The 12,437-nt window shown below is 38.4% G+C and overlaps 1 protein-coding gene across 5 annotated transcripts; it reads left to right on the top strand.

The window, feature by feature from the left end:
* The first annotated feature begins 1,743 nt into the window (after nucleotides 1-1,743).
* On the top strand, nucleotides 1,744-12,352 carry acsl4a (acyl-CoA synthetase long chain family member 4a). 5 transcript variants are annotated; one of them, XM_041989823.1, is made up of 15 exons: nucleotides 1,744-1,846; nucleotides 3,551-4,115; nucleotides 4,192-4,369; nucleotides 4,465-4,574; nucleotides 5,593-5,731; nucleotides 5,841-5,991; nucleotides 6,229-6,352; nucleotides 6,484-6,555; nucleotides 6,678-6,817; nucleotides 6,911-7,083; nucleotides 9,454-9,528; nucleotides 9,639-9,827; nucleotides 9,972-10,086; nucleotides 10,446-10,603; nucleotides 10,706-12,352. In XM_041989823.1, exons 2-15 carry the CDS (start codon nucleotides 3,759-3,761, stop codon nucleotides 10,861-10,863), a joined length of 2,139 nt encoding a protein of 712 aa, XP_041845757.1. In that variant the 5' UTR covers nucleotides 1,744-1,846; nucleotides 3,551-3,758; the 3' UTR covers nucleotides 10,864-12,352. The 5 variants fall into 5 exon arrangements, with proteins under 5 accessions (XP_041845757.1, XP_041845762.1, XP_041845761.1 ...); XM_041989828.1 differs by having other exon boundaries at nucleotides 5,844-5,991; XM_041989827.1 differs by lacking the exon at nucleotides 1,744-1,846 and adding an exon at nucleotides 3,134-3,154.
* Nucleotides 12,353-12,437: the final 85 nt, after the last annotated feature.

The raw sequence follows: 12,437 nt of genomic DNA on the forward strand, positions 1-12,437 counted from the left end.
AATACTGATTTGTACAGTTAATGCAGGTATTGTGTCATTTCTATTATTATTTATTTAAATGTCTGTCTGGTATGTTGAGATTTCAGTTATTTTCACAGGAGCATCTCTGTGCATTTCATATACAGTAATTTAAAACAGGTTTGTAAGCAGGTGCTCATGGCTGTATTGTCTTTAAAAAGTACAGTTAATCTCTGTGTTTGCAAGAGCTACATGGTGCAGTTTGTCCCATTACAAGTAGCCAGCAGTAGTTTTCAGTTAAGTGTATCTTCTGAAAAAACAAAAACATTACAGGTCATATCCATTAGATAAAACTCTGAATAACATTATAGAATTAATCAATTCAGTTGTTTTATAATGATGACTATGTTCATGTATCCTCTAAGAATTCTTAGTGAGACAATGATTGTACTAGGTCCAAGTTTGTTTGTTTTTTTTTAAAAAAAGGAAGAAAAAAAATCAAATATAGCAAATACTAAAATTTGTCCAAGCAAAATCTTTAGGTTAAAACATGTGTGGGGTGATATTAAAGTTTATTGAAAGAGTAAATGAATATATAAATATAAGAAAAGTAAAAAAGTTAAATGTCAATATTTCCAGTCCCCTGTTTGTTTGTTTATTTATTTATTTATTTATTATTGCACATTTTTGTTTAAAACACTGTGGTATGGACACTCTTTATATTGTTTGTTGGTGTATACATTTTAATCCTAAATAAAAGTAAAAACAATATCAGGGGAAAACAAAGGTCTTTGAATGAGTTTTTTCTTCTAAAAGTGGGAGAGAGAGAGAGAGAGAGAGAGAGAGAGAGAGAGAGAGAGAGAGAGAGAGAGAGAGATTATTACATTTCATCCGACCAGTTTGGTCTTGGCTTCCAACCCTCCAGTAAAGACGTACTTCTGGTTTCTCACCACTTGAGGGCGACTTTAATATGACTACACATAAGGCCAATATTTTTTTCTCACAAAGAATATGTAGATGTGGCTTAATCTACATATTCTTAGCAGACATAAGATATATCTGCAGGTATTGTGTGGTTTATATTATTTTCTGTTTTTGGAAATGTTGGATAGGTTGAGAATTAAATTAGTTCCACAGGAGTGTCTGTAAATTTGTTTAAAATTGAAAACAGGTTCTTATGACTGTATCCAGCTTAAAAGTACAGTTGATCACTGTGTTTGTAAGAGCTTAAGAGTGATAGTTTGTCCCAATATTACAGGTAGCCAGTAATGTTTCTAGTTTTTAGTTTACACATCAGTGTATCTTCTAAAAAAGCAAAACATTACAGATCATCTCCAACAAATAAACACTGGAACATAGATCAATTCTATTGTTTTCTAATGATGAAAAGTATGTTCACGTATCCTCTGAGATTTCTTAATGAGACAATGAATGTATTAAACACAAAGTAAAAGAAAATTTCAAATACAAATTATTTGTCTGAGCAAAAACTTTAGGTTGAAACATGTCTGGGGCAGATATTAAAGTTTATTTAATGTAAAACCAACGTTTTCAAGTCATTTATTTATTTAGATGTTTGTTTGTCATTAATCTATTGTATAGGGAAATATTCTGTGATCTCAGTTACATAAAACTAAGCAACAGCCATGACAGCTGCGAATGAAACAGCCGACAGACGCTTCAGACTTCCTGTTATATTTGTCATCTTGCGGGCGTAGGAGAAAGGAGGGGGCAAATAAAGAGGGCAATTCCGCTTCGGCCTCTCATTGGACGAGAAATATGGAATCAGATGACGTATAGTTCCGGGTTTCTAGGTCTTGCCGAAAAGGTAACTTTCGGTCATTTCTGGGTTGAGACACGACCGACCGGGTGTTGCGCGCCGTTGAAGGTAAGAATGCCACAAGCCTGCCAGTTAAGCAGGGTATCACTCTACAGCTGAATTTATAATCTTATTATTCCCTTATCCGTTTATTGATTTGTGTTCGGGTTAATTTGTGTAGGCAACAATGAGCAGATTTAAGACGGCTAACGTTAATCAACTTGCTCAATGATACGAGCTGTGTTCCCAACGTGTGGCGGCTTTTGTCATCCTTTAGTCTGCCATCCCGCTCCTCACCCATTATCAGTCCACCGCGTCAGAATTTGAATTTTGGTTCACAGTTAATCTTATATTAAGAAGCGGAGTGTGGCCGCTTCTGGAACATTCATCTTTTGTAGTCTTTGTTTGAACTGAGGCTTTTAAAACGTGATGCTTATTAAAACTTTGGCATTCCCTGGGTTTAAATAGTAGTTCATACGCAATTTCTGGCTAAAACGGCTACGTAGTGTTGCCATGGAAATGACTAATTCACTTGTGTCCGTTAGTTGCATTATCCCCGCACATTAGGTTGAGCTTTTCACAGCCTGTTATCTTGATTACAGGACGGATGTGCGAGAACATTTCCATTGAACCGCACGTGCTGATGTTTTGCAAACGAAATGGTTTGAAAGTTCACTTAGCAGTTAAGTTTTAACTGTAAGAAAACATTTCTCTGAGGTCAGCGAACGTTGGTTCTACAGTTGTGTCGTTATTAGGAAATAGGCCCACATACGTGTTTTCAGTGTTGACGAAAATATGGAGTAAAGGACGCAACTTTGGATGCGTTTTGAAATAAATTGGAAGTTGACTCATTCATGTGAATCACCTTCTACAGTGTAGCCATGTCAAGATGGGTTGTGTTTGTTGAGTCATTTGATACTTTTTAAGGACTATTCTTCCAAGTACATGCACCTTATTATACAAAAAGAAGTAATTTTTTTCTATTTTGTGACATGGCAATACTTAGTGAGCAGCTGCATATTGCATGCTGTGAATGCATTCCTTAACTGGTGTTCAGCTGTTTGTGTCATTAAAGCAGTATTTTTCTATAAAATCATCTAAAAATGCAACATGATTTGGCCAATTTAACTCTCTCATCTCCTCTGCTCTATGAGGTCATGAACAAACTAAACCTGACCTGAAGTTGCCTTTCCCTGACCACCGAGTGGGGTGAGCCTCAAGAGTATTGTCATTGGTTGTCTGCAGTTCTATCCTCTTCAGCATTATTCACGGGGGCTGCTGTCATTGGATAGTAGTAGGTCTGGTTAGATGAGGCTATGTCTCAACACTATTGAAACCCTCAGACCTTTTACACAACCTGTCCTTTACTGAAGAAAGGTAGGCAGGTGTTTGAACAAAAGGAAGGGACTTTTTCTGTTGAATGACATTTTCTTTAGCGGACTGTATGTTAAGTCAAGCATTGAAAGTTGATGGATAAACACGTTTGGGACAGGGGCGAGGTAAGACTGATGATAGTGGATGTGATTACAGTACAGTGCAGTCATCCTGGGTGTAAAGATCAGATTGTGATAGTAGTAGGTATTTCACTTCTTTCTGTTCTGTTTTTTTAAATCTGTCATCAGAAAATTTCAGACAACTTCCCCTTTGAGGAAATCAATGTCAACTGAGTGATATTTAGAGAAAACATCAGTTTACTTTTTTAAATTTGACCTTTTAACATGTGATTCACCATCTTTTCCTGATCTTTTATTTTTTTTCTGGCATCCTTTTTAGGTGACTCAGTGGGAAAAGTGAACCAGATATTGTCAAAACTACAGTTGTAGGACTGTAGAGCTGCTGTGCACAAAGACTTTTCTCCTCCAAATCGAGACGGCTGTACTAGCACTCCTCAAATATTTTTGGAAACTTCACACCAATCAGGACTAATCTAATCACAACTGAGCCTCGGTTACCTTCCACACATACTCTGCCAGAGAACAGCATGGGTGTTCAGATGAACTCCACTCTTCAGTCTGTCCTCCTCTTTCCAGTCCACCTTCTGATATGGCTCTACTCCATCCTCTCCTTCCTCCCTTGGTACTACATCACTGGAGCTAGCCAGAGAAAATCTCTGTCCAAGCGAATTAAGGCCCGTTCCACTTCAGGCTGTCCAGAGGGACCCTACCGCTCAGTTGACCACTTTGATGCCCTGGCCACGGAAGACTTCCCAGGCAAAGACACCCTGGATAAGCTGTTCAAGCATGCTGTGCAGCGCTTCGGAGAATCTCCTTGTCTCGGCACCCGAGAGATACTGAGCGAGGACAACGAGATTCAGCCCAATGGGAAGATTTTTAAAAAGGTAAGGATGTCTAAACTTTGTTGACAGATGCCTTGGAGCTCAGAAAGATGCTGCAACTGACCATTTCTCCTTTCAGCTGATCCTGGGGGAGTATAGGTGGCTGTCCTATGATGAAATGGATTCTGTAGTGAGTGAATTTGGTAGTGGACTGGCAGCCCTGGGTCAGCAGACCAAAAGCACCATTGCAATCTTCTGTGAAACCAGAGCAGAGTGGATGATCACTGCCCAGGCATGCTTTAGGCGCAACTTCCCATGTAAGTGCACAATAGCATGAACAGCACACGATGCAAATATGAATTAACTGCTGCCCATATCTGCTTATCACTCAGAGCTCTTTTCTTCATTGCAGTGGTGACATTCTACGCCACCCTGGGAGAAGAGGCAATTGCATATGGACTGAATGAGACTGGAGTTACACATCTGGTTACCAGTGTGGAACTGCTTGAGACTAAACTAAAAGTAATTTAATCTCTTAAACCACATGTTTATGACTGCTTTCTTTTTCCAAGAATGGAGCTTAGGCTGTTTAAAAACAAATCTTATGTCTAGATAATAATCATCATGTGATGATAATTTGGGGCAAAGTAAGTAGTTCATTATGCAAAGTAATGTAGTGTATTGTCTACAGATGCATAAAAATTAATAGAGCATTCACTGAAATTATTTTAAGCATGTTATTAAATCATCAGCTTATTTGTTTTAATTTTAAAACAAGTTTAACAAGATTGTTTGAAAAGAAAAAACTAATTTTTTTTATCATACTGATGCTGAAAGTCTATGTGTTGACAGTAGTTGGTTGATATTTCTGCACAATACCTAGAAAACAAGTACGGTAATGCCTGTAATTCGAGATCCATGTCGAATTTCCCTCTGTTAAGTAAATCCTGATGTTTGTTTAATTTTGAAAAAAGGGTCATGTGATATGGAAATGATGAATCAGAAAAAGGAGTCATGAACCAACCAGGAGTCATGATTGAAATGGACATTGAAGAAGGGTGTGCTGTAGAAGGAGTCCACCTTGTCATTCACAAGTCATTATTATGTGGATATGGGTTGTGTCTTCAGGTTTGTGAGTTTCAACCCTTTTCACATCCAGTTTCTGAAAGAAAAATAAAAAGATGGGGGGTGTCCAAAATGCAAAACCTGAGGCTTCAGAAACAGCTGGAAACCAATGGCCAGTACCAACCAGCTGCTCATTGTTGTGGAAATTAAAATAACAGTCTCATTTTAGATAAATCAGGTTCAGCTGGATTATCCATCACTTTGTCTTTTGTTTACTTATTTCTAAGAGTGTTAAAACATAGTTAATGCTGGTAAAATCAAAAGAAACAATAGACAGTTATTTATGCTGCCTGATCATTATTGCAACTCGTCTCGGTTCAAGACAGTAAATGTTCCAAGGAAGCCCATGAATATGGATAAAGAAATTCTTTAAATTATTATCACTGACACCAGCGTTATCTGATTCTCCCTCCAGAGCGTGCTGCCACAGATCTCGAACCTTAAGCATGTGATCTACGTGGACCAGAAGAAGCTAAACACAGAAGGCTACCCAGCAGGACTTTCCATCCACAGCATGCAGACCGTACGAGAGCTGGGCATGCTGCCGGAGAATGGTGTGGATTTCTCTCATTTGCTATGGCCGTGCTTCTTAGACAAATTCAGGGTTGGAAAATCTTCACACATAGAGTTGAAGACAATAATTGTTTTGTTTTTGTCCTACAGCAGAGAGGGCAATTGTGAAGCCCGAGCCCTCCGATCTGGCCGTGGTGATGTACACCAGCGGTTCCACAGGCAGACCCAAAGGAGTCATGATCGTCCACCGTAACATAATTGCAGGAATGACTGGCCAGTGTGAGCGCATCCCTGGTCTCGGGTGAGTAGAACATGAGTAGAAAATATGCTGCTAAAATAAACACTGCCAGCGAGAAAACTTTGATTTTCCAGATAAGCTTTGGCGTCAACAAAAATCACCAGCTATCTCGAGGTGTAAGGAAGTAAATGGTACAGGCATGAGTTAAGGAACTACACAGTGTAAACACTGGAAAGAGAAACAGAAAGTCTGTGGAAGTTGCTAACCTCAAACAAAACCTTTTCTGTTTTGTTTTGTTAGGCCTGATGATACTTACATTGCATATCTGCCCCTGGCTCATGTTCTGGAAATGACAGCTGAAATCTCTTGCGTCACATATGGCTGCCGAATCGGCTACTCATCCCCTCAAACACTGTCAGACCAGGTAAGACCTTTCCTCTATTTCTGACTCATCATGAGTGGATGCAACTACTGATACTACTTCCTGTCATTAATGTTGGTTAGTCATAATATAATCACTGCCTTAATCACTTTTTTTGTACCTGCTCTCTTCAGTCCACTAAGATAAAGAAAGGAAGTAAAGGAGACTGCACTGTTCTCAGACCCACCTTGATGGCAGCCGTGCCAGTAAGTGCCTTATATTAGTAACCTCTCTTCTTCTCTTTGGTTTAAATGCTCATTTTGACTCACATTAATTTTTCTTTTCCAAACCCATAACTAAATAACCTGTAAATTAACTCTTTTTAAAGGAAATCATGGATCGCATCAACAAGAATGTAATGAGCAAAGTGCAGGAAATGAGTTACGTTCAGAGGACGCTGTTTACGCTTGGCTACAAATATAAACTGGAACAGGTCAAGAGGGGCTATGACGCACCGCTCTGCAATGCGTAAGAAACTTCCCTGTTTTCCTTACTCTTCATCCTCTGACGTGATCCTGCTGGTCATTTTAAGCTTCAACGCTCTGTAATGTGTATTTGCAGCTTGTTGTTCCGGAAAGTCAAGAAGCTGCTGGGTGGGCGGGTCAGGATGATGCTGTCCGGAGGAGCTCCGCTATCCTCAGCCACTCAGAGGTTTATGAATGTGTGTTTCTGCTGCCCTGTGGGCCAGGGCTACGGTCTGACTGAAACCTGTGGAGCTGGCACCATCACAGAAGGTAAGATGTTGGAGTCTGACGGTCAGAATGAATAATGTAATATGGCTCAATGTTTTTTAAAAGCATAATGAATGATTAAAGTCACAAATATGTAAGGTTATAACACAAAATAGTATAGTCTTTATTCATTTTATTTCAGACTTGTGTAAAATATAAGCTTACAATAATTCTGAATGATCTCAGCTGTTTTGTTAAGGGTTGATTGTGTGTTTTAATATCAGCAGCATGGCAGTAAAATGAATGCCACTGGACAACCTGCCACATTTAACAGAATTTACGCTTCTTGTAAACATGGAATATAGGACGAGTGACAGCTAGCTTAGGCTGGTTTTGATTAGTTTTATTTTGGTTGACAAATTAATCAATATAACATGTGCATTCAAAAGGACCATTGTGAGTAATGACATTGTCTGATATACAAATTGTGGACCATTAGCCCCTTTCACACAAGGGTTGCATCTTATCAGCAAAAAAACAAAGGAGAGAGATGTCCTTGTTAACCAGCCATTGTTCCTCTGTTCACACATAACAAATAGAAGCAACTAAATCAATCAAGCATCACTATGTTCTTACACAAATCAAGCCAGCATTGTAAAATCTGCTGAGTGACAACTGCACTGCCTGTTAGTGTTGATTTATTCAACGATGGCTCGATGTGTGCATGAACACACAGGCTCATTCCTCCTCTGTTACTGCCTACCTTCCTGACTGGTGCATCTAAAGTAGATTAACTTCAAAGCCCTTATCTGCCAATGTGCTTTAACATGATACAATTAGTTGGAAAAGGCATATTTAGAAACTCTGTTTATACAAGAAAGTTTGTATTTTAAGCCTTCTATACATATACAATGGATATAAAAACTATACACACCCCTATTAAAATGCCATTTTTTTGTATTGTTAAAAAAATGAAACCACAACGAATCATTAAAAAAATACCCATCATTAATGCGATCTGTAACCATCATAATTCAATTTAAAAACAAAATCTGTTGGGACATTAAAAATTTTTTTTACCAGGTCATTTTCTTTCATCCAAGACTGATAAAAAGTCAGGATGAAAGCTGGTCAAGGAAGCTGCCAAGAGGCCCACAGCAATACTGAAAGAGCTGCAGGTGTTTCTAACAAGTACTGGTTGTGTACCAACAATTTCCTGTATTCTCCACCATGATAAAGGTTTTTCTGGCAAAATAAATAAATATCCAAGCCCAGCGACAGTTTGCAAAGTAAAAGCATCAATTTTCCAAAACACATCTGGGAAAATGTGTTGAATATTTTTTTGGGCACATTTCCAAAAAGTGCTCCTTTTGCAACACTTTGTACTACCATAAAATACCCATGGTTAAACATGGTGGTGGCAGTATCATGCTTTAGGGTTACACTCTTAAAATACCCATGGTTAAACATGGTGGTGGCAGTATCATGCTTTAGGGTTGCACTCATAAAATACCCATGGTTGAACATGGTGGTGGCAGTATCATGCTTTAGGGTTGCACTCATAAAATACCCATGGTTAAACATGGTGGTGGCAGTATCATGCTTTAGGGTTGCACTCTTTGGCTGGAACTGGGCTTTTTTCGAGATGGAGGAAATTCCATACATTTTCAAATACCAGTTACGTCTGCTAAAAAGCTGACGCTTAGGAGGAATTTCCTTTTTCAGTACAACAATAACCCCAAGCAGACACTCAAATGAATAAAAGAATGGCTTCACCAGAGGAAAATGAAAGTTTTTTTTGAATGGCCCAGACCTAAATCCATCAGAAGATTTGTGGGGTGACCTGAAGAAAGCTGTGCTGAAGAGATGCATTTATAATCCAGCAAAATTTAGAGCACATTTTCAAGAAAGTGGGAGTCAAGATGCACATATAAGATGCTGATAAATTTATATCCAAGAAGAGTGCTGAAATTAAACCAAAAGGTGCTTCTACAAAATATTTAAGGATTTGCACATTTAATGTCGTCAGGTTATTGAAAAACATTCTTTTTTATATCTATATATATTTTTCTCCTAACAGATTTGTTTGTTTTCACAATCGAATTATGCATGTCAGAGGTCACATTTAAAAGTGTATTTATTTGATAGCATGAAGAGACAAAAGGGGAAGCCAGTCAGGGATAATTTCTAATTGGACATAAAAGGTTCCCTGAACTAAAACTGTGTCAGAAATCAATGTTTAATACAACAAAGATGTATTTCTAAAATGCTTTTAGCACTGTGATTGTGTTCCAATTTCTTTCATATTGTTTCCTTTTCTGGGTGTTGTTTTGCAGCTGACTTCTACAATACTGATAATTTGTGATATTCATTAATCCATTAAGTGTATTTATTTATTTCAAAAGAGAGATGAACGATGTCTTGTTATTACAGTCGCAGATATCAGCACGGGCCGTGTTGGATCGCCTTTGATTTGCTGTGAAGTCAGACTCAGGGACTGGGCTGAAGGTAAGAAAACATAAAAAACATGCAGGCACATGCTGCTTTGAGACAGCAAAACATCTTGATTGCTGGATAATGATGGGTTATATAATCCTGCTACTTTATTTCCCACTCAGGTGGATACACCCACAAAGACCAGCCAAATCCAAGAGGGGAGATTCTGATTGGTGGCCCCAATGTAACCATGGGTTACTACAGGCATGAAAGCAATGATCGGGATTTTTTTGTGGATGAAAAAGGTCAGAGATGGTTCTGCACTGGAGACATAGGAGAAGTTTATCCAGATGGCTGTCTACAAATAGTGGGTGTGTATAATTGTCCTATAGCGAATTTCATACAGTCCTCCTCTTGTGTTGTTTGCAAAACACCATATTTGTGGTTTCTTCTTAAATTATATAACAATACATTCAACTTGTTGGCACATTTTTTTTACCTATTTTCTCATTTAGATCGCAAGAAAGACTTGGTCAAACTGCAGGCTGGAGAGTACGTGTCCCTCGGTAAAGTGGAATCTGCTCTGAAAAACTGCTCTCTAGTAGACAACATCTGTGCATACGCTAATAGGTGAGTGTGTTGCATTAAATAAACATTTACAGAAGATGTAGTGGAGTCAGCTTTCTTCAAAATGTGTTGGGGAATCTGCTGAGGAAGCGTAACAAAAGATAAACATAAGAAAAGTAAAATTAAGCCATTGCAGCTAGCTGCATTTCTACCATGTTTTCTGAACAAACGAGGCTCAGTGTGTCCCTCAGGACACATTGTATATGCAAATCTTCTGCAGCAGGTGGAAATTACACATCCTGCTTGCAAATGTGGAATAAAAATACAATGCTTCAATTATAGTTTTCACCCGATGTGGTCGTAATACAGTTAGCATAGTAAAATGACCAAATAAGTCTAATTTTTAACTCTTGTTGAATCAGTGATCAGAACTACGTGATCAGCTTTGTGGTTCCCAACCAGAAGAGGCTGACAGAACTGGCCAAGCAGAGGGGCATAATGGGAACATGGGAGGAGATCTGCACTCACCCTGAAATGGAAAAAGCGGTTCTGGGGGAAATCAAGGATGTTGCTTGTAAAAGTAAGATGTGATATGGTTTTGCTGTCTTTTCTTTTGTGCAGCTCTTACTTCTGCCAATATAAAGATAACGAGATTGTTGATGAAAACTCTTCATCCAAACAGTAAAGCTCCAGGGATTTGAGATTCCAGTGAAGGTGCATCTGAGTCCAGAGCCATGGACCCCTGAGACTGGTCTCGTCACAGATGCGTTCAAGCTGAAGAGGAAAGAGCTGAAGAACCACTATCTACACCACATAGAGAGGATGTACGGGGGGAAATAGACCGTGTTGGCCAGGAGTGTAACCACTGTTTGGATTTGTAAATAATTAGCCAGCTTCATCAGATAAGTGTACAAATGGGGAAGTAGTCTGGATCCTCAGTTCACTTTACATTTTTCAAGAGGTAAACATAGGACCAGTCAGAGCAACACACTACTGCGTGATATAAAATTGCACCTTCCATTTCTTAGTGACAATTCACAGATTCAAAAGACTGTTCCACGTCTGCAGTAGCCATCTTGGTTGTTTTTCAAAGTGCCTCAGTGGCACTCCTTTGTACAGTTACGTATCAAACCTGCCCTACATTAGATTAACGGTTGTGACTGGCTCTGGCGAGGCCAGGTGGGACTTCATTAGAATAGGAGGCCAGACACATTCTTCCCAGACCAAATGAAACATGAGCTCTGAATGGTCTGGATTCAAAGCTTGTAAATGATCACTCAGTTTCCAGTTATAGGCTATTTGTGTATCATAGGATTTGAAATGCAAATGTCTTGTAGACAAAAGCCGAAGCTGTAAATAATTGTAGCCGTTGTTCCATTTGTGCTGCTTTTTTTTGTGTGTTGAAGCTTTGATTGTCTAGGAGATACACAGAAATAGCAAGTCTTATTTCATAGGAGGGGTCCGAGACCTTTACAGCACTCAACTGCCATCCACTCAAATCAAACACTTTGTTTGTAGCTGACAAAAAACAAAACAAATACCACTGTTCTCCAAATGTTGCTGGTTCTTTGTAACTTTTATTAAAAGTATTAGCAAAGGTCATCATCAAATTGGTATGTTAATGTTCTTTAGTGAAGCTGAACTGAAGTTACTGTGCCTTCAGTCTGCAGTACTTGTGGAGTCGAGTTGTAATAAGATCCAATTAGGCACAAACAAAATGAGCTGAGTTTGTTACACAAGTGGCTAAACTGCCGTGTTTACATGAGATTGAAGGAGAAATCTGCCCAACAAGAGATGCACAGACAAGGATCATTAACAGAAAATACTAATGATCATGTCTGTTTGTCTTCTTTTTTTCTGCCAATGATGTTTATTTATGCTTTTGTTGGTGTACAGGTTTATTCAGAGAGGAAGACCAAATTATTATAACAAAATGACTCAGGAAGTAAATGTGTTAGAATAAGGAATTGTTTAAAAAAAGATGGTTGATTGTATAAAAACACGAGGTCTAAATTATTGTGGGCACCTTATTTTATTGATTGAGCAGCTTAACTACTAAAATGCTTTCAAAGTCACACCTGGCATACTGTAAGACTGTTTTACCTCAGTTAACAGCTTAATGTACAAGTTGGTATCTGAACTTCAGTGTGTTCGTTTTAATATCACAGGAGTGTTTTCTATGTATTTTCCAAGTACTGCTGATTTTTTTTTTGCTTGTTAAAATTTAGACAGTGGTAGTTGTTTGGTGAACCTATCTGGATTTATCACTCATCGTTATTACCACATGACTTGTTGAGCATTTCAAAAATAAAGAACTTTTCATATTTAATGTTTGCCTCTTCCTTTAAATTATCTACACATGGGGCTAAGAAAGAGATAAATGTATTAGTCATTTTATTTGACCCACATGTTCA

This window comes from Melanotaenia boesemani, chromosome 7, assembly GCF_017639745.1.
Source record: "Melanotaenia boesemani isolate fMelBoe1 chromosome 7, fMelBoe1.pri, whole genome shotgun sequence".
Taxonomy (NCBI): domain Eukaryota; kingdom Metazoa; phylum Chordata; class Actinopteri; order Atheriniformes; family Melanotaeniidae; genus Melanotaenia; species Melanotaenia boesemani.

Coding starts and splice junctions, on each gene's coding strand:
- acsl4a (XM_041989823.1), top strand. CDS start 3,759: ATGGGTGTTCAGATGAACTCCACTCTTCAGTCTGTCCTCCTCTTTCCA. Junction 6,556..6,677: donor CCTTGATGGCAGCCGTGCCA/GTAAGTGCCTTA, acceptor CTCTTTTTAAAG/GAAATCATGGATCGCATCAA. Junction 6,818..6,910: donor GACGCACCGCTCTGCAATGC/GTAAGAAACTTC, acceptor GTGTATTTGCAG/CTTGTTGTTCCGGAAAGTCA.